Source organism: Temnothorax americanus, unplaced genomic scaffold (genome assembly GCF_048541705.1).
Source record: "Temnothorax americanus isolate GAGA-0224 unplaced genomic scaffold, ASM4854170v1 Scaffold7, whole genome shotgun sequence".
NCBI classification, from domain to species: Eukaryota; Metazoa; Arthropoda; class Insecta; order Hymenoptera; family Formicidae; genus Temnothorax; species Temnothorax americanus.
Window position 1 is genome coordinate 3,238,440 of NW_027509792.1, and position 22,830 is coordinate 3,261,269.

At 38.6% G+C, this 22,830-nt stretch overlaps 1 protein-coding gene across 2 annotated transcripts in view; it reads right to left on the bottom strand.

The window, feature by feature from the left end:
* Window positions 1–21,135, bottom strand: part of LOC143905965 (neural cell adhesion molecule 2) — a 262,418-nt gene extending 241,283 nt beyond the window's left edge. The window contains exons 1-2 of one of the 2 annotated variants that reach the window (XM_077421646.1): window positions 20,923–21,135; window positions 15,640–15,688 (exon numbers count right to left, since the gene is read on the bottom strand). In XM_077421646.1, the coding sequence (XP_077277772.1) occupies window positions 15,640–15,688; window positions 20,923–21,120 (247 nt within the window). In that variant the 5' untranslated portion in view covers window positions 21,121–21,135. Of the gene's footprint in view, window positions 1–15,639; window positions 15,689–16,039; window positions 16,182–20,922 lie in introns of those variants that run through there. The other variant, XM_077421648.1, reaches the window with a different exon arrangement.
* Window positions 21,136–22,830: the final 1,695 nt, after the last annotated feature.

Consider the following 22,830-nt stretch of genomic DNA (forward strand, 5'->3'; position numbering starts at 1 on the left):
CACAGCTAATCCGGAAATCCGAAATGCCCGGGAATTTACCGGTGCCGGTTTAAACGTACAAGAATTTTACGGTCAGCACTGAGTGCCGCTAAAAATTTTGTAGCTACTTCGATTCCGCGGTCTGTCCGATTCTCATCGTCTGCGCTTTCATCTATTCGTAATTATCGTTCGAGAGAATTGCTCGCCCGGTATCTACCTTTCTATCGCACCGCGATCGTATAACATTATCTGTCCGATTCATTGTCCATCCGTCGTTCATCGCGCGATTTACATGTACATTTTCGCGTAGTATCCGACACTTACATAATTCGCTATGATTTCCATCATTTTCCATAATTTCTGTATTTATGTCATGCTAAATCCGTTGAACGGATAGATTTCACAAACATTACACGCGGTTGATTCAAGTCTTTACCAATTATCACGATCGTAACAACATACGTAATTGCGAAACGCGAGTGTTCTCGACGCGACATACCAATTTTAATGCTTCTCGTCGAGTAGTTGACCGTGCTCAGTTCGCGATTCCCATTTATCTTTGTCGCTGCTTCATATTGTTGTGCATAAATTTCGTAATATCTTTCAATTATACCGTGTGCTACCGTTCCTTCGTAATATTAATCGACGATCATGAAAACAAAGCACGAGCCTTAGACGCGCGCTAGCTTTTCACAATTTTCAAGGCTTTCGTTTCATTAAAGTCTTAAACATTGCGAAATATAAAGTGATACTGGACAATATATGCGGCGTAAGATTCTCTATCTTCATGATAATTTTTGTAAGACAAGTTTCTGTTATTGAGTTTAGAATAAACACTAATATTTTATACATGTAAGGATTTCTATAATTAATTGTATTACCCATGGGAAAATGTAAAAATAAATGCGTTTAATTTTTTTACCAATTACTTTTAAAAACTGATTAAACGCAAGCGAAAAGAAAGTTACATCATCTCTTAATTTTATATACTTATAAAATTTCGTTTAAAATTATAAATTAAAATTGGAGGCGTTTTCTTATTAATAATGTCACGTCTAAAGCGCGAAGTATATAATTTGCAGTTTTAGTACTTTTTCAATATTGTCTAATTATGAGGGCAGCAGTTCGTTCCCACCCGAAGCGTTGTTCGCGACGGCGATATTAATCGTCGGCGTCAAAAACGAAGTACGAGCTTTGCTCGTTCGTGGCGGCGTTTCATAATATTCAAGACTTCCGTCTTTCACAAATGCGAGAAAGAGAGAGAGAGAGAGAGAGAGAGAGAGAAAGAAAGAATGGTGTTCTTTCTCTTTTCCTCCTGAGCCGACTGATATCAGTGAAGCTAAGCACGCGAGCTTTGCGAACGTGCCGCGGACGTTACAAATCAGCGAAATGAGCTTTTAAGTACCAAGACTCGTAAACGCGAGGCACGGGCGCGCTTCCGAAGTTGCTGGCCGACGAAAATTCACCCTTACCCCGTATATATCCGCCCTCTCCAACGTGCCGTAATATGAATACAAATTACCCGACGTTTCGAAACTTTTAACTCGCGCCATCGCTTCGTTTTCCCGTCCGCTCCCTTTCGACTCACACTCCGCTCATCCCGCCCGTCTGTCTCTTGAACCTAACCCCCGCGGGGCACGTGGTTGATGTACCTACCCCGCTAATTGACCCGCACTTATTGTTTCTCGAAACCGCGCGCGGAAGGAGCGCACTTCTGACGCGCTCCTCCGCGCGAATAAACGCCGCGAAGACGAAAGTTGCGCGCCACCGAGAGAGCAGAAACGAGATTATTCTCGTGGAAAGTTTGCTGTAGGTTCGCGCAGCCGGTGACGCTAACGAGGCTAACGCCGTTGCACCCGTTTCCGTCGTTTCCGCGCGCGACGTCGACAAACTCCACCGCTATCGCCGACAGGCGCCCCGATCTTTCTGTTGGACCACGACGACGAGCGTATGTCGAGTTTAATCCTCTCGTCGTCGAGGACGCACGAACGAGAGATAAAGTGGTATAAATCAGATCTTCTTCATTTAGAGAATTTAACTCGCGTCCGGCCGACGTGTTTCCCAAACGCAAGCAGGGCTTTTTCTCCAGAAAAGACATCTCGCGTGAAAATATTACGAAATGTATACGTAAATATATTTTAATGTTATGACATCAGAAAATTTTTTAGTCGAGAAAATAGCTCTTGTTTGTATTTTATGCGGAATGCTGACGTGACTCGGATGAAAGCTCTTGTATTGCTGTTTGTAACAGAACCTGGTATTAACTCTTTGCGGTTGTAATCTGGGTTATTCAAGATATTTTGGCAAGTATAATATCCTAAATATCTCAGCTTAAAACCACAAAGGATTATACGCAAATAATATTCACACTTCACAGACATAGTTGCTTAAAGAATTATATGATTTCGGGAAATTATAATTCTCGTATTTTCAAATTAATCTAATTTACACATGGTTTATATCACTTTATTTTCACCGGATCGAGTACGGCAGAAAGACTGCACGCTATTTCCGCAATCGCAGATAGTTTTCACTTTACGCGATAAATGTGCTGCTAACATCTACATTTAAATTGCCGAGACATGAATTATAACCGCACGAAATACGACCTATTTATATCCTGAATACTTATATCTTCCTTTTAAGTTGGATTTAAATAATCTTTTCAAAAAGGAATTGATTTATGCTGCTGGCAGCACACAATGATTGGTATAATTTAATTCAAATATTTTATATAGAAGAACAATAGAGCACGTTGAAAACTAGAGGGCGAATGCATCCTCTTGTATTCGGGGCACGGTCGTAAATAAGTTTATACACAGGCGCAAGTGGAAACTTCAGTGCACGGTGTAAGTGCACTTCGGTGGAACCTATGTACGGCGAAAGGGTTAAAATCATGTGTCGTGAGCAGACTTGCGACTAAATTAATTATTCTTTGTGTACAAATTGTTAGAAGCACCGCGCTGCGTGTAGAAGAATATTCGTGTCAATAAAAAAATAACGTAATAATCTAATCGAAAATACTGCAATATTGTAAAATAACGGATGTAAATGATACGAGAGGTAAAGTAGTACCCGTAATTTAATAACGGAAAAAGTAACGTAAAAAGACCGTAAAAAGTAGCTACAATGAACACTATGATTATAATTCACAGCAGGAGCTATGCGTACAGTTACTCTCATCAAAGGACTCAGCTCGATATATTCAGCCTGCACCAAAGGCTGAATTAATATGCCTGAGTCACATCGGGGAGAATATCGATATTAATTAAGCTTAACAATAGATATTTTTTGCTTTTTACAAATTAATCTATTCTTTTAGCCTTTCGCGGATGTATGCCTACGCATATTCATCAATCAACTAACTTTCTTTCTTTCTCTGCAAATTACAAGTTTCGATAAATAATGAAAGCTCTTTGAAGTTTTACGAACTTTCCGATAGAAGAGCGTGACATATATATTTGAGCGAATAAATCACGGCTTCGCTTCGCGAACGTTCTCGTAACGAGCAGAACTTTCCTTCGGGAGATACATCAGAAAGGGAGCTCCTCTTTTTTTTCCCCTCCCCGTTTCCCTGCTAAAACCCTCGATTTTGTCTTGTTCGTTAAATTTCTACCTCGCGAGCCGGGCGCAACGTCTCTGGGCGGAAACAATGTCAACGATACTCATCTTAATGCCTGTTGAACCGGAAGTGCAGGCAAGAGAATGCCTGCCTAGGTCCCTAGACTCTCCAGCAAGTAAGCGTAATGAAAACGTATATTACAAGAGAGGAATTTACCTGGCCGTGCTCATACTCATTGTTTTCTTAAAGATTCTTAAGATTCTTTTGCATTAGCAATTTGTCGAATTACTTTGAAACGTTATTAAAGAGTTTTAAGTTCTCGTAACATATTCTTATACAAACTACTTGTAAGATAAGAGGCTAAATGTCTACAACGTACTAAGGGAGTTCGATAAATGAGAAAGAATATTGTTTGAGCAATTTAATATATTGATTTTTCCACGATGGAAATGTCACGGCATTGCACTCGTTTCTGCAGGATTATAAGCGATTGAAAATCCCGGGGATTTTTCGGTATTAAAGTAGCGCAAATAAAATCCAGAGAAAGAGAGAGAAAACGAGATTATGTATATACATATATGTACATTTTATCAACGCGCCCTACGAAAAAAATATATTGACCCGCACTGCCAATTTATTGTGTCGCAATGCGTGCGCATTTATCATCTGGTTAATATATGCGTACTCACTTGCGCTGGTGCGAATTCTTGAAAAAGAGGGTGATATGATTTACGGTACACGATTCCGTGAGTGGCGCCGCAAATTAAGAAAATTATACTCATGCACAGCATTATTATCATCTGAAATATATATTTAGTATATGTTTCATTTCTACACTTAATAAAAAAATATATTATATATATTATATAATTAAAGGTAAAAAAAACACATATTAATGGAAGTAGCATAAATAAATACGCGAGAACAATATACAGAATTGCCTAAAATAAAAGTTATATGTAGAGAATAATGTTTTTAGTAACATTCTCTTTGCAACACAATAACATATCCTTCAAAAATATTGTTTCAAATACATATCAATGGTTACATTTCTACATTATTTATGTATATAATTTTAATGCTAATTTTTTATTCCAATAAAAATCAAATAGCACGTTTAGTTAAACAAGTACCTAAGAAACAAATTAAAATAAAGACATTAAAAAATTAAATAATTACTTGACAAAAAAAATTGCTAATACTATAATAATAATAAATTGTATTAATTTAATAATCGCAAGAAGAATAGTGCACTTGGAGACGATATTTATGGATATTAGATAAACGTAAGAAAAATGCGCATCAAAAAATTCCGAGTACGGGAATAATTACTTCTATAGTGCAATCGCTTTCTACGTCGATACTCAAAGTGTCGCGGTCGAACATAGAAGTTTCTGGGGATTTTCACCGTAACGTGGCTGTTTTATCACGCCGTTAAAAATATAGCTAGGATAATACGTCGGTACAGCAATTGGATTTATATTCATCGGGATAGCCGGTGGTCCGGTTTATCAGCAACACAGGAGCACTCGTGCACGGATAAATGGGTTTTCCAGTAGGGAGAAGGGGGATCGCGGCGGAAAGATTCGAGTAGTCGCCAAGAGAGGAAGGAGCGCCACGAAGAACGAAGAACGGCGAATGGTAAAGAAAGAAATAGAGCGGGGCTATTACTGTTTCGATCGATGTCATCGAATTCGGAAGGTTGCAACTCCCAGCTCGCTTTTGACGAATTTTCGTTGCTCCGCGATATCTCGCTACCGATCGTAACGCTTGGTTAAATCGAACGTTCGAATTTTGCGGTCCCTGTGACGGGCAGCTTCAGCTGTCAATTTTGCAAGAGACTGTCGATCGCACTTCGTGCTGTTCAGATACCACGAATGTCGAGTTTCGGCCTTTTACGCAGATTACGTAATAGATCGCCTGACGATCTCGCAATCGTGCATCGTATGCATTTCGAGCGGAGTTGAATTTATAAAAAAAACGCTATCTCGAACTTAACTGTGCAAATAATAACTTAGTTTGTATATAAAAGTGCACTGAGAAAAAAATACTTAAAAGTTTATTTGTGGAATATACGGTTTATTTCTGTAAAAAAATAAACAAATAAATTTTTAAGTATTTTTTTCTCAGTGTAATATTAGAACGCGTAAAGAATGCAAAACTATATTCATTTACTGTATATTAATATAATTGGTATTTATATATACGTAGAAAAAGAAGTGATTCTTGTTCTAATAATAGAGAATATAAACAAAGGGGGAAAAGAAGCGTACATTTTTTAGAAAGATCGTAAGACTAATTTGACATATTCCGGGACTTCCTAAACTAATTTCTTGTTTGAAAATGAACGGATTAGTCGCCAATTTCCCCGGGAGAAATTTTAGCCTCGTCGATCTCGAGCGGCGCTGAGCGCCAACGTATATAATTCCTGGGGAGCTTTGGCTCGAAACTGTTTAATTCAACGTCGTTTACGGAAGTATTAGAACTTTTCAGGTGCATTCGGTCTAACAAGGTTGCAACTTTGCATAATCCTGTTGTCGATGACGAGCGCCTACTATATGCAGGGAAACGAACGAATACGAAGTCAGGGTAGAGCGTAAGACATAAATTATAATAAATTATAAAAATATTATCTTATAATGCAAGAATTTCCCGTTACCCATTATTGTTGTCAATTCTTGATACTTATTAAAAATACTTAATTAAAAAAAATTCAAATATTAAAATGTACATTCACGTATAATATGGAGAGCAAGTAAGAATTTAATTAAATTCCGTCCAATTATATTTTGAATATTTTAAATAAAGATTTACTCTCACAATCACAGATTCAGAATATAATAATAAAATCCCGAAGATACTATTACTGTTACATAGATTGAACATACCTGAGAGATTTATTAATACAAGCCAATCACATTGTACAAGTATTTCACTAAAATGGACCAAACGCATTGCTAAAGTTTAATTTAATTAAAATCCATATATATATATATATATATATATATATATATATATCCATAATATATATATATATATATTTATAAAATCCTGTTCTTTTTCAAATTCCGTTATTATTGTTTTAATCATTCAAATTGATATCGTATATAGTTCAAATTTGTATGTGAATTCATACCGCAGATTTATACATTTATCATGATTTTACTGTACATCGAAAATCAACTTTATAAAGATTAATACTTTTCAATCAGCAGAAAAATTTATCTGTGCTTTGATTAGAGCTCTTTTCATTCACTTTGAAGTATTATACGTCAGGAAATACATTAATAAATTTATATGCCATCGTTTAGTTTAGAATTTTGATATACCGCATATATCAAACATTATTGTAATCTCTCATATTTCTTATTTACTGGTAGCTAACCGAGTCATGTTTTTCTAGGGCTCCATTGTGCGTAGTAACTTTTTCACGGATTCACTTTTTTGCGAACAATTATAATTATTCGTTGGTACATATATGCTCCATTTTTAGCCACGTCAATCATGATTTACACGGTAAAAGGATTCGAAAAAGTACGATAAAATGGTGTATTCAGAGTGAAGCGAGCATTAAGCATGTGTCAATGCGCATAAAGTGCCCAAGAAGGCGCACTACTCAAGCATAATGCTAAAAGCACTGCAAATGTTGACACTTTTCACTTGGCATGTCTTTCGTCGGAAACGTCGCAAGTATATTCGTCGACTAGTTCCGGAATCATATTTGGAAATGCATTGCGCGCATCCAATTTCTTTTTTTTTCATAACTAATTTTTATATGCTATCTGAGGATTACACACAAGACATCTCATGTCCAATTTCGAGACTGAACATTTTAAACATGTAAAAATAATACAAAATAACGTCAATGAGAATATCACGTTATCGAGAATTTATATGAACAAAAAAAATAATGTTTCCTAAAATCAATATCTTGCTATATTTTTTACTTAATTCTTTTTTAAGTTTTTTTCAAGTTATATAGTCTCGAAACTTGAGGCAAAAATACCTTGTATGCTTTTAAGATTATAGGCTTTTTTCGATGCGTACAATAACCATAATCGCACAATGCACGGACGTAATAGCAGACATATCGTCTGTAAGCATGATAAATGCAATGAGCATCTATCATCCTAGTTAGAAAAAGATATAGTGTTTCCTTTCAGTAACAGAAAAAAATGTAATTCTATTATATCGTAACTAATATAATGGACACAATGGCATATAAAAAAAATCGATTACTTAATGTGCGAAGGAAATGAATTGCTTAAACCTCTTAGTCCAAATTGTATGGACATTTGACGAAGTAAAATCTTACCAATATATATATGATGAAGGAAAATATTAAATTCATAAATGTTTTTACCAAAAGCAGTCCCCCCTACTTTTAATTTATAAACGATTCGCCAGACGAACTACGAAGAACTAGTAAATTCCTAAACATTGTCGCGAAAAAGGGAGAAATTTTTTAGTGAAATGCCGGTAACAGAGTATGGCGATCGCGGATTCGGAGTCAGTGAACAGAGAGAACTTCGTTCTGTCGATGCGCCGGAAAAGTGCACCAAAGATGCATGAAGCGGTTGTCGTGTGCATCGGGAGAAAAAGTTTGCGGAGTTTTCTCGCTCGGCGCGGCACGACAAAAGAAAGGTTTGAGATATACAGTAAACACGCACAGGAGTTACAGATTTATGTGCGGCAAATGCAGCAGGTCGCAAGGATTTCTCCGCGACGCGGACGTTTTAATGCGTTACTTTGAACAAATCGCGACTTCAGCGTCCCGACGCTATTTACGTTAATTGATAAATGCGAGAGAGCGTATATTTAATTATTGCATTCTCCCGTGCTGCATTCTTTCGCTATATAAATATATGCAAATTCGAATTTCGCGTAGTCGTGGCAATTTGCCTTGCAATTTACGCTTGCATCGCGAGAACAAGCAGTTCTCCTTCTTACGACAAATGATTACGTATATTAACTAACGACGAAAACACACGCGAGAGTCATTTTCACATAATATCCATAATCAGCCATCTGCTTTATATTCATATCGACCAGACGGAGGTAAGCACAATATTACACAGATAAAGAGATTATCATGATACATACGTCAATGTCATCTGAACGATAGCAGCGAGTAAATTCGTGATTGCCGCAGCTATATAACGCGCGCGCGCGAGAGGCGATATAGTTAAAAAAATATTAACGTGAGGCCTGATAGCCTAACGATTCACGGCACGCCATTATCGGCGGATCGATAGCTTAAGTTTCAATGCGATACATTTCAGTGAGTCGCATTGTCCTCGCCTGTGCGAAAGCAGATTAGGGGGAGCAGATGGGAGCAGGCAAGTGGGACGTGAAGTGGAAGCTAAGCTTTCATTGCAATAGCAAATCCTTCCTTGCCTGCGGCGAAATTGTGTTAAGTAAACATGTCACTATTAGAACTGATCTAAGTCACGAATATTATCTCTCTTTGAGACAATTCTCCAAGTTCTATAAGAACCGATAAACGATTAATTATCGTTAGCGTCCGCAATTGCTAATTATTGAAGTATATTTGCTATTATAGACAATGTCATAAATGTTCATTACTTTCATAAGAAGCTCGAAAATGTTAGTTACGAGATAGAAAACAAAATAAAAATATAATCTTTCAACTATTTATTCGCATATCGACACTGACGTGAGATTCAAATGTTATATAAAAATTCTAAATTTAAATGTGCAATAAATGCAAAAAATTCAAAAATATTTCGCTTTTGTTATGAAGCTTATCAAAACAAAATTTAAACGGAAACGATTTCAACGTGCAACGTGCATTAGGAAGCAAGTGTGTGTCCTTCTTTCCCGCAACAGCACATTCGACTATTATCCCATCGCGCTTACATACAGCAATGTGTACTGTATACTATACAGAAACGCATATACCGCAGCCGAACGACGAATCAAATGCGTTACACGTGCTACCATATCTCGGCACGCCAGCCATAATTTCCGCGGTTGGCCGGTAATTAGCTCTTTACCAATTTGTCGAACATATTACCCAGTCATCATGCCCATGTCGTCTATCCGTACGAATGGACCGCGGTCCTGGATAAAGAGGAAATCACTCGTTGACGGAAGCAATAAGTAACGCACGCCAATCGATATGTCACCAACGGATCGATTCCGTTATTTGTCCGGCGTGTCCATTATTGCGGCGCGCAACTGGGGGTCGCTTTGTAACCGGCGGTTATAACGAACGCGGTCGGAATTTTTGTCTTTCTCCATTGATATCGGCGAACGACGTGGCCATGCCACTGTTGCACTATTTCGCGGCGCGGATTTTTTATCGCGTGCGATTAAAAGAGATAACGGGACCACCGGTGAATGGCGCGAAACATATATCCGACATGGAGAATATCTTCGCGCCTCATCGATTTTATCATTATTAAAGGTGACACCGATCGGAAGACCACCCTACGCTTTCTCGACAATCGACTAGAATTGGAGGCCGAATTTGACCCGTTGATTTTCGCGTTGAAAATAACTTTTCAACGTTCTCAATTTTCGGAGAATTTGTTTTTTCACAATTTCGTGGAAAAGCGTCAACGATTTCCAATCTGAGCGACCTAGATTTGCAGTTTTCTCGTTATATTCTATTTAAAAACCGAATTCGACTACAATTTCTCTCAGCGATATCGTTAGGTGAATGTCAACAATATGACCCCAATATGTTGTTATATTAATTGAAAAGAAAATTCTGTCTGCAGCATGTGTCATGTGCCGTAAGCTTCTTTATGTAAATCTTGGAAAACTCCGATAAAGTGTCTCTCAAAATAATGTGACTGTAATAATAAAAAGAGAGTGACCGGATTGTTCTTGTCAATATTATATATATTCTAAAATGCGAGCACATGAAGATGATAATCGCCGACAATGTAGCCTGACATTTATATAAAAAATGCATGAAATCAAACGTATAACATATAAAATATTCGAGTTTTGAATGTATTCAACATCATTGAAAGCTGCAAATTCCATTTAGAACGCCTGAAACGTTGTAGAAAAGATTTATTGCGAAGAGAGCTTCATTTTATATCAATATAAAGAATTACTAACTTTCAACGCTATGAAAAAGCACGATTTTATGTTCGACCAATCATCTTTAAAATTAATTAATTAATTATAAGATTTCTATGCCTTGAAGCACCAAGATAAGTTTTCATAAAGTATTGAGTATTTACTTTTCTTGAATCTTCGAGAAAAAAATGTAATATATCAATACTTTCCCTAATTTTATTAATTACATAGACATTAGTATCGATAACTAATCATAGAATAAAAAACGGTTCGGAAAACTCGATTATAGATGCATAGCCTCGTTTTCTCCTTATTGCCACAACTGCAAGGAATAATTCGCGTTGCACAACGATAAATCGCGAATTGCGTTCATGGAGTTATTTGGATAATCTGAATAGGGGGGACGATGTATATATATAAACTGGTTAATCGCTACAAACGTACAAACTTCATAAAGCCTGTCATCGAGCTGAAAATGCTTTGGTGATGCGCTCAGAACTGTCGAGCAAATGTAAACGTTACAGGCGCAACGTGTTTATTCCCGATATTCATCATTAACAAGTAAATAAGCCTGTCAATCAGCAGCCGAATCGAGGATTCCTTCTTTCCGCGCGTTTCACACCGCGCGTCGAGCCTTTCTTTCCGCGCGTGATCGTCAAATTACTTTCGTGAACTATATATAAACTCTCTCGTTAACTACGCATAGCACTCGTCTATGCCTTAGCTCACGGTAAAAAAAACAGCAAATAAACGAGCAATCGATTGACTGTCAACAATGAAATATGACGGCTTTAAATACAAAGTGTATAGCAAAGATCGCTCGCGCAGATCAATTATTTACATCAATTATTGCAATTATTGCAATAATGTTTAACAGAGCTTCTTTTATAAAAAGGTTATATAAATAATTTTAATTTTTTCAATAATTAAACAAAGTCCAATCTGAAATAACTGCACTGATTGATTTCGGATATCCTTTCTACAATGTTCGAGCGACAATTCTTATCTCAAATCTCTCTATTTTATAAGAACTAGAATTTACGTGTGTGTCATGATAAATCTAAGAATTCTACAGATTACCGAAGCTGAGGTAGAACGTAAAATATATCGCAATATCATATGCGCACCGACGTCGACGGAAGTTGGATTCAAAAACAGTGAGTTTGTGAACAGAAAGTTTGGCGCGCAACTTCATGAAATTTCAATCACGAGGTGGAAATGGCGCGTAGCTATCTGTGAAACACGTGGGACGCGCCCGGTCTCGAAGTCGACGCGACGGCGAGAAACAATTGATTCGGCCGCATATTAACGTGAGAATTCCGGGCCAGACGTTTCGCGCGCGCAATGCATTACATAGCTCCGCAGGTACGTACGAAATTCTGCATGTAAATATTGTAAATTGTACCCAACGGGCATCGGCCCCCGGCGCGTGTGAACGCGCTCGTCGCTCGTGCGCGCAGGATGAGGGATCTAATTAAATTGATTGTAAAAAAAGAAGAAAGATTCATGTAGCCCGAGAGATACCGATTGCGTATAACCTGGCTTCCGGTGCATCGACCATACGATTTAAGCACGATACGTTGTAATGGCGATGCGAGAGGGTATTCGCATTAGAATCCAAACACGACGACTCCAGCGCGTATCTCGATCCGCTCGCGTAATGCAACGGCGGCTGCAAAACACTACTCGGGCGTAGGAATATGTATTAAGATTGAATGGCTTTTGCAAAATAATCGGTCGGCCCGCCAGTTCTATACTTTTTCATTAAGCGAGTCAGCGGAGCCGCGCACCTCACATTCTTGTTATTAAATTCACCGTACGATTTATCGCTTCACTCGCACTTATTCTTATATCCGTCTAATAACGCGCGGCGAGCTTTCGCGCCGTGTAAAAATCAGCGCGACAGTGCGGTTCGCGAATACCATTTCCGCATGGAAGCGCCATCGACTTTCTTACTTCGATTTACAAGGATCATACTTTCTTCATAATCAAGCGATATTATGCTATAATACTTGACTATATCTTTGTACAATATTTGTTTTTAATGAATTTAAAATAGAGCAGATAATGTAAAAATTCCCAATATTTATGGAATACGTATATTAAAAGACGATAAAAATGTCTCATAAGCAATGTTCAATAGATTTGTAAAATTATATTATAAATGTGAATAAAGTGCCTCTATCTATTGCCTCGAAATGGATAGACTCTAGTCTAGAAAGAATTTTTATAATTTATAATATGATCTTCTGTCGACTTTTTATTACACAATGTTACGCGCACTCGCAGTAATAGTAATACCTGAATGAGACCCCGCTACTCCGGTATCCTGATTGATAACTTAATATAAAATCACGGTTCGGTATGTCCAGTCAGTCTACCCGCACAATATTCCGCGCTTTTGACGAGAGAAAATTTCTCGTGGGTGGCTAATTACTACCCCGGTATTTTGATCTAACGTCGTTAAGCGAGTTTAATTCGTCGTGTAACGCAAATAATATGATATACGTTTCCACAGGTTGCGTCGCGTAATCGAGAAATTAATAATCGATACGCGTATCTTAATTCAATACATTACGGAAATGTACGCGACGATTTATTATTTATTTACGCGATATACATGATTGATAAACTGTACAAATAATAGTAATCGCGTGTATATACGCTATATGATCGGCGCCGCTTTCCATGATGGTGATAAATTCGAGACTAGATTAGGCATTAAATGGAATATTATCGTGCCTAATTACTCTAAAGCGTTAATTACTACCGCTTTCGACGTATTGTCCGTCCCAAATTTTCCCTACTCGATTATGATTTCCGAGCGCGATATATACTCCCGACGAGTGTAATAACGAAATTCGTCTCATGATTAGTAGTTTACGTCGATGCGGAATGAGTATGGTTAATTACAACCGCTAATTAACGCCGATACGACGATCCTAGCACGCGCAACATACTCTCGGCGCTTGTTACACGGCCTGTATAACGCGCCTCTGTAAAATAACGCGAAACGTGACGATTCGCCACTTTAGCTGCGGCGTATACTCGTTTCGCGCCTGCATTCGCGACGAACAATCAAAACGACTTCTTCGAACAACCGAAAATCCGGAGTGAGACGGATCGACAATGACGCCGCGACACGCCGTCCGCGAATCGGTAATTATCGTTACGCCGCGGTCTAGCAGCTAATCGCTATCACGCACCTTAATTAATGCCAAACTAGATTCTACGCTGCGTTCGATATATTACGCTGTGTACGATATATACCTTGAATGATTAAATGCGTCGTTCGCTCGCTCGATACTCGTTTCGCGCAATAGTTTCGATGCCACTTAAGCGACTTGAAAAATGTACGCGAAAGATCGCACATTGTAAAGAGAAACGCGCGTCACGTACATCGAATCCAGCTACGAGCGATCGCGATAATTAGCGTGATGAGGACTAACCGTTAGTTCGGAGCAAATTGAGAGAGATTAAGAGAGACCTCTTCTAAGCTAGCAGGACCAAATCGACAGAATCAAATTGGACCTATATCAGAATATTTAGTACCCATTTTGTATTTGTACCACTAATAACAATGTTGTATCCCGCGAATACCATTTCCGCGTGGAAGCGTCATCGACTTTCTTACTTCGATTTACAAGGATCATACTTTCTTCATAATCAAGCGATATTACGCTACTTGACTATATCTTTGTACAGTATTTGTTTTTAATGAATTCAAAATAGAGAAGATAATGTAAAAATTCCCAATATTTATGGAATACGTATATTAAAAACAATGCCGCAATGTTCAAAAATTAACACTGATCTATATAACTTTCTTCACAATCAAGACGTCATCTCTTTATCTATTCTTAACGAATTCAAAATAGAATTAATTTCAATATTCATGAAATTTATAACGATGTTAATAAAAACTCCGTGATAGTAAGACTGCAAAATTAACTGTAACTAAATTAATGTAACTAAATGAGAGAAACTTCCACCGCGAAGAGTTAGCGATCCATAAATAAAAGATGTAATAAAATAAATCTGAATATTACGAAATACGGCAAAAATGTCAAAAAATTAATACTGATCTGTATAAAGATATAATTTTCACCGCAATCAAAGCGTATATTGCGTTATTTGACGATATCTTTATACAAAATTTTTCTCGTTTTTTAACGAATTAAAAATAGAGAAGGTACAAAGTTGCAAAAATTAATCCTAATATTCATGGAATACGACGCACTAAAAAGATAATTATGACCGCAAAGCTGCAAATTTGCATAATTAAATGGGATAAAGAATTTTCGCCGCGAATAGTTAACAATTCAAAAATAAAAGATGAAATAAACTTCGCGAACATTGCGAAATGTATAACTGCACTGCCTGAATTAACAACTGTCTGATCTATATAAAAATACATTCAAATACTAATTAGCGTGAATAAACAATCGATCATATAAATTTGATGAAAAATTGACTCACCGGTCGACGTGTCGTCCGGTTATATTGCTCCACAGGCGATGTTGCGTAATTCAACGTACTCACAAACCCAAACATATACCCTGGGCGAGTAAAATTGATCGCGGAAAGCCGAACGGAAAACGCGGCTAATTACGAACCAGCGTACTAATTAATCCCACGATCGCCCGGCGCGGCGGTTCATACTCCGACGCTGATTTATACGCGCGCAATACACTTCGAAAGAATAAATAACCGAGGGAGGCGACGATCGATCGTTATTTTTCGGTTCCCGTTAACGCGCGCGATGGAACTTTCGGCCCGCGATAAATGGCGCACACGCAACGGCCGATCGTCGCGCGAGTATCGCCAATTGCTGTCCACGGTACAGCGACCATCATTGATCGTCGAACGAAACTCCCGACGCCCGCGATTACGAAGAACAACGCGAGATAGTTTAGAACAGGAAAAAGTAAAATGCATAAAGTTTCATCGCGCGCGTTAACGGGAACCGAAAAATGACGATCCGATCGTCGCCTCTCTCGCGGTTATTTATTCTTTCGAAGCTGAATAAAAAAATAACTCACCGGTGCCGATGCGCAACAGCGGAGTTGTAAGTCGTAACCCTGCGTTGATCTGTAACAGATAAATATTTTCACATTAAAGCACCGTGTCTAAGATAATCGATACTAGAAATAATTAATTATGGCACCCGTTAAATTTTGAAAACATTATTTTAACAGATATCTGATTTTACGACCGCGCGAATAAGAGAGACGCGACGCTCGCGACGTAATATTTCTTCTCGCATATGCCGAAGATCGAGATCCGAAATTGTGCAATCAAATTGCGCCGGAGTTAAACATCAAAGTAACGAGTACTTGTCACACATAATTGGCATAACGAGCGAATTAAGTCGCGCTTGAAAAAGTAACGGAATCCGCCACAGAGGACAGCAAAATGATATAGTAACGAATAATTACTTACTCCACGGTTGCCCCGCTGTCGCCCGATGCCTCCCAGGCCTCCTCCTCCTCTCCTCGGTCCTCGCTCTCCATCGGCGCACTCACTCGCGACACGACGTTCACGAAAATCGACGTTATCGTCGCTTACGCGATCGCGCGACACTTTCGACACTTTGCACGGCACTCCCGGTATTAATCTCTCGACGCGGCGCGTACTTGGTTACACGGCGACGAAAGAATTACGTCGGAGAGCTACGTACAAAACTATTGGGATCCGCTTGCCGCCCGTGACGCTCGACGTTCCGCAGATAGACGCTAAATGGCGGACAGCGGGAAGAATTTCGCGAATCGCGCGGCCAACTTCACTCGCCAGGAGCAACCGCCGCGCCGCGAGAACGCCACACTCGCAGCTCGTCACGCGATTTTATATCATCGATTTACGAACGCACTCTAGCTGTCCCCCACGATTGACAAAATCACGATATCGAAACACGATTAAACGTACGACGTTATTAGAGACTGTGATCGCTAATTAAACGTCGGCACGTCGCGGCACTACTCGATTGTAAGGCTTCGCCAGTATCTTTAATCCGTGTTCGGAAAACGACGCGATGGCAACTTTACTCCGAATCCGAAACCGTGCGACACGAGTCAAAGTCGACGGTTGAGAAAAGCGAGACCGATCACCCGAAAGAATGTAATCGAATGCGATATACCTCGGTATCCGTGCAAATTCCGCGAAGCACACGTATCGAATGAACACTCGATGTATCACAGTTTTCCCGTAATCTCAACCACCGGCATGCGGCACCGGAATCCGACGATACGCATGTATATTTGCTCCGCGATGAGATCCGAGAGCAACGACGTACATACAGTGAGAAGGGAGTCGCGGACGCCGCGACGACACGAGCCGTGAAAATGGTGAGGGGATAGAGTGACTAGGCACGGAGCGCGTCGGTGCGAGTTTGGTATGCGTATCAGCCTATCCCCACTCTCGATCCCCCTTCTCATGTTTACCGCGGCGCGCGCGACCGGCGCGACCCGCTGTGACGTCATTACTTTCTCTCGGATCGCACGATCACATCGCGGAGTTAGACGCGGAAGTAAACACGTATATATCGTCGGACTCCGGTGCCGCTTGCCGGTGATTGAGATTAACGAAAACTCTGACACACACATACCGAATGTTTATTTGATACGTGTGCTTCGCGGAATTTGTACGGATACCGATGAGGTATGTCGCATTCGATTACATTCTTTCGGGTGAACGGTCTCGCTTTTCTCAACCGTCGACTTGACTCGCGTCACGGCGTCGTGTCGCACGGTTTCGGATTCGGAGTAAAGTTGCTATATCGCGTCGTTTTCCGAACACGGATTAAAGATATACTGGCGGAGCCTTACAATCGAGTAGTGCCGCGACGTGTTTAATTAGCGATCACAGTCTCTAATAACGTCGTACGTTTAATCGTGTTTCGATATCGTGATTTTGTCAATCGTGGGGGACAGCTAGAGTGCGTTCGTAAATCGACGATATAAAATCGCGTGACGAGCTGCGAGTGTGGCGTTGTGGCGTTCTCGCGGCGCGGCGGTTGCTCCTGGCGAGTGAAGTTGGCCGCGCGATTCGCGAAATTCTTTCCGCTGTCCGCCATTTAGCGTCTACCTGCGGAACGTCGAGCGTCACGGGCGGCAAGCGGATCGCAATAGTTTCGTACGTAGCTTCTCCGACGTAATTCTTTCGTCGCCGTGCAACAAAGTACGCGCCGCGTCGAGAGATTAATACCGGGAGTGCCGTGCAAAGTGTCGAAAGTGTCGCGCGATCGCGTAAGCGACGATAACGTCGATTTTCGTGAACGTCGTGAGTGAGTGCGCCGATGGAGAGCGAGGACCGAGGAGAGGAGGAGGAGGCCTGGGAGGCATCGGGCGACAGCGGGGCAACCGTGGAGTAAGTAATTATTCGTTACTATATCATTTTGCTGTCCTCTGTGGCGGATTCCGTTACTTTTTCAAGCGCGACTTAATTCGCTCGTTATGCCAATTATGTGTGACAAGTACTCGTTACTTTGATGTTTAACTCCGGCGCAATTTGATTGCACAATTTCGGATCTCGATCTTCGGCATATGCGAGAAGAAATATTACGTCGCGAGCGTCGCGTCTCTCTCTTATTCGCGCGGTCGTAAAATCAGATATCTGTTAAAATAATGTTTTCAAAATTTAACGGGTGCCATAATTAATTATTTCTAGTATCGATTATCTTAGACACGGTGCTTTAATGTGAAAATATTTATCTGTTACAGATCAACGCAGGGTTACGACTTACAACTCCGCTGTTGCGCATCATCGGACTGTGAGTAACTCTGATAATACTCGTGTACGATTATTTCGTTGTATTGTGATATATTTGGAATAATTTTGTGCCGCAGCGTCACGATAAACGAGTTTCAATTAGAGCCTCTCCCTCTCTTTCTCTCTCTCGTATTCGATATTATGTCCGCGCGAATTATATAATAATGAATAGAATTGATTCTCATCTATTTTGTAGCGCGGCATTATTAATTATTTGGTATTTTTCACATGCATAATTTAATTATTTCTTATTATGAATTTACAAAGAATTATGTTGAAGAGAGAGAGAGAGAGAGAGAGAGAGAGAGAGAGAGAGAGAGAGAGAGAGAGAGAGAGAGAAAGAGAGAGAGAGAGAGAAAGATTCATTTATATATTATATTTAGATTATGATTTTAATATTACATATTAATTACAGAAATTACAGAAATGTATTTTTTAATTATTAAAATTTCTATTTGTACGTGTTAAAACTCGTTATTTCGCGTATGTCTCAAAATGTACATACATACGTTTTTTAAAGCATTTACACAATTCCTGGAATATAGTTTTAATTTGTAGGCGATCCATTCGAATTTTCGTGACGTTGCATTCCTAGTTTTATTGCGCAGACTGCGCTTATATCTCTTAAGTGTCTCTCTCTCTCTTTCTCTCTCTTTCTCTGACTCTCTCGAGACGACGTTAAGATAATATTAAATTCAGGTTTCTATTTTCGTGAGAGTAACAATCGTCTCGGAAATGATAATTGTTCTGACAATTTTCGAGCGTTGTAGAGTTGCGAGCGCACGTCCGTAGCAGACAGTCAATTTATGTAACCTCAGTTTCGTATTATTATAATATATTTATCTTTTATTTGTGTTATTATATGTTACATTTGGCACATTTATCTCGTTTAAAAGACGCGCTTTGACATTCTCTCGAAGCTTTTTGAGACTTTTATATTTTTCAGGAGAAGCGTTCTGTTTCGTTTAATTTAAATTTACAATTCAAAATGCTACTTTATAATTAACTGAAATCTAATATCGAGTGTCATTTGTTGAATTCTATTAATCTTGTGTCAGTCTTGTCTTTTTATTTCACTTATTGTCTGCTATTACATGCATATTACAAAATCTTGTCTGATTAAATATATATACATAATATACATATAAATTTAAAAAATATATATACATATATTATATATATATATATATATAATATATGTATATATATATTTTTAATTTATTATATTTATAAAAGCGTACACAACTAAAAAAATCTATCAAAAATCGGGAGGGAAAAATAAAAAAGCTCAGTGATGTTGATATTTCATTGACAGAAATGCACAATCAATTATTTCTCGCTTGTAACAACGATTCGTTTGGTTTGGCGACCATCGATAGTCGTCAGTCATAGAAAAAGAGTTAAGAACGCTAGCGTAGGAAAAGTTAATAGGACGAACGACTGAGCTTTCAGGAAGTTATAGGGACCAAGTCAAGAAACATTTATTCGAAGCGACCGCTGGGTACACCGTGTCCGTCATAGATCACGGGGAAATCGTCCGCGAAGATTTAAGTGGTCGATCTGCGCCCGCAGCTGCGAGCAGTAACGCAGCGAGCGGGTTACGAGGATTTTCTCTTAAATCTCAAGTCGATCGCGTCATCGTGCGAGCACACGTTTGAAAACGTCCGTTTTAGTCCTTTCGATCAATAAATGCCGGGCCTAAGAACCCTCGAAGGAAACAAACTTTTCTTATAAAATAAAAACTGAATATTTCGTTCGATTGATTTTATCACACACACACATATGTATATAACGGTGATCAGAGTGAAACAATGAAAATTTGTTTTTTATTCCGTTCACGTTTATTTTAGCAGATTTTCGCTTGTTTTGTCTGCTTTGACGATTTGCGTTTAACGAGGTAGAAAGACTCAATTTACAGACTAGAATTATTCCCTTCGCCTGTCTATCTATTACAGTCTCAAATTCGCCAATTTTTATTCTTATTTTAATTCCAATTTTAATCGTCGGAATTAAAAGTAAAGACTCTTTATTCGACCTAACTGGCTATCTTTATAATCGTCGTGACAATATAACCGTTGGTTTTTGTCAGTTAATCGTCAAATATGAATCGTATGTCACGACGATTATAAAGATAGCCAGTTAGGTCGAATAAAGAGTCTTTACTGTTAATTATTTGCTGGCGAAGTAAAAATTTACTTACTCCATCGGAATTAAAATAATATAGATATTTGTTATCGAAAATTTACTGTAACGGGAAGAGATGAGCGAAGAGGGTATTGTAATGTAAAACAAAAAGGCAATATAATAGTCATTTCTGAATTCTCGACCGCGTTGACGAGCCGAATCGATAACCCGATCGGAAAGCGTCATAAAAATGTTGGCATCATAAAAAAAGACGACTTTTAAGTTTAACTAAAATACAGACAATGTAGACTGAACATACAAAATTGCTCTTCTTCTTTGAAAGGATTGAGATCCTTTGAAATACGTACAAAACATCGTTTAATTGCATGTTGTAAAATCCACTGCGATTTTGTAATTATTGCCGACGATCTTACCGGAAGCAACGTACGGCGGCCCCGAGTCACGTTATGCTCCCGATACAGGATGCATGAGGCAGGTAACGTGAGTGTACCGGCAGCGAAGACATAACCGCTGAGGACGACGACGATCCTCGAGGGCCCGCGCGCCAGATGGATCATGGGTAGCCTAACCAGGAAGCACCAGACGCCGGTGGACAGCAACGTGCCCGCCATGGTAAACAGAAACGTGCTGGAGAAGAAGAGGTAGAAGCTCGTGCAGGACGCGGTCCCTTGGTGATTCTATACGGCAAAGAATCCAGAGGATCTACAGGGTGTTCGGTTACGGTCTCGTCTTTTCCGAATTTCCGGTCTTGCGAGAGAATCTCCATGGGACATCTCTCCACGGAATGTCCCATGAGGAATCTTTCAGAAATTTGGAAAAGCAACGATAAAGAATAAAAGATTAAAAGTAATAGGAAACAATCAAATTTTTGCAATTTTTAACTGAAACAATCATATAATTATAAATATGATCTCTTAAAATGGCTAAAAATTATAATAGTTATCGCAATGTTATCATATTAATTAAGCTGTCTAATGTGTTTTATTTATTATTATTTAAATGCTTAATTTTTAGTCATAACTTTCGAGTATTAAATATAATTCTTTTTACTTATATGTATACGTTAACTCGAATATAGTTAACACGTGTAGTAGACTTTCAAAATACTTTATGCTTTTACACGTTTAGAAAATATTATATAAGCGCAAATGCAAAGTTTCTTACATTTTCGTTCAATAGGATCACATAAATTCTATATTATTGGAATATTAAAAGTGATTCCTAAGTCTTTTCAAAGGAGAGCTATTTTACACATATTTGATTTGTATTATCCCTATTATGTTAGAGATTCACATCGTTTTTTCTATAACGCGAGTATATTGTTCGTTCTTTGATAGCTTATTGAAGTGAAAACAATCATCAGATTTCTGTTATGAAAAGTGAAACATTAGAGTCTCAATAAATTCTCTGTGCTCAATAAATAATTTGGTCAGTAGATTTCTTATCGTTGATTACGATCGTTTTTCATCTAGCTGTGCTACGTTCGTGTTATAGATTGTTGAAATGATTGGTCGATTATTACCTCCACATTGTTACGATACTATTGATAAATTTCTCTAATATCGTCGTGCGTCTTAATCAATTTTACTCTTTGCCCTGCAAATGAAAAACGTTCTATAAATATTAATTAAAGTCAACAGTTATTTTCTAATTTCTCTTTTGTAAAGAGAAGCAAAGGATTAATTACACCTCAATGAACGTAACTAATGTTTGCGCGAACACAGTAAATAAGACAATATTTTTTCTCGATAAATCTATGAAGTCAATGCAGCGTTCTTCATTACTTCCAATACTCTCGTAACACTGAACTTAACGTGACGCAGGAAAACCAAAGTCGGTTGATTCTGATATAGATATGCCGATCGATTCTCCTATACGCGAGGAAAAGTTTTGGCAAATTTTCATTTCGTCGAAAAGTTTTCGCGGCCCATTGAAACTTTAAGGAAGATTTCGCAGCGCGGCGATTTCTCAACGATATATGTTAATTTATGTGCGAACTGCATTAGATCTGTAATGTATTCAGTATTCACTTCTCGAGTAGATCTGGATTATGCTTCGATCCATCTCGCTCGGCGCATTATTCTTTCCTCGCAATATAATATATCCCGAGGGATTATTCCAATCGCGGAAAAAATTTCCATTTTTCGAAATTATCGACATTGACAAAACTCGACTTATTATGTTAATGCACTTTTAATAATGCAGGGAACAAATACGTCCAATCTTATCAAAGCATATAAATTTACTGTATCTATTTTATTTTAATTAAGCGAGCGTTATTATAGCCACATATAATGAAAGCAAAACGTTGAAAGAATAAA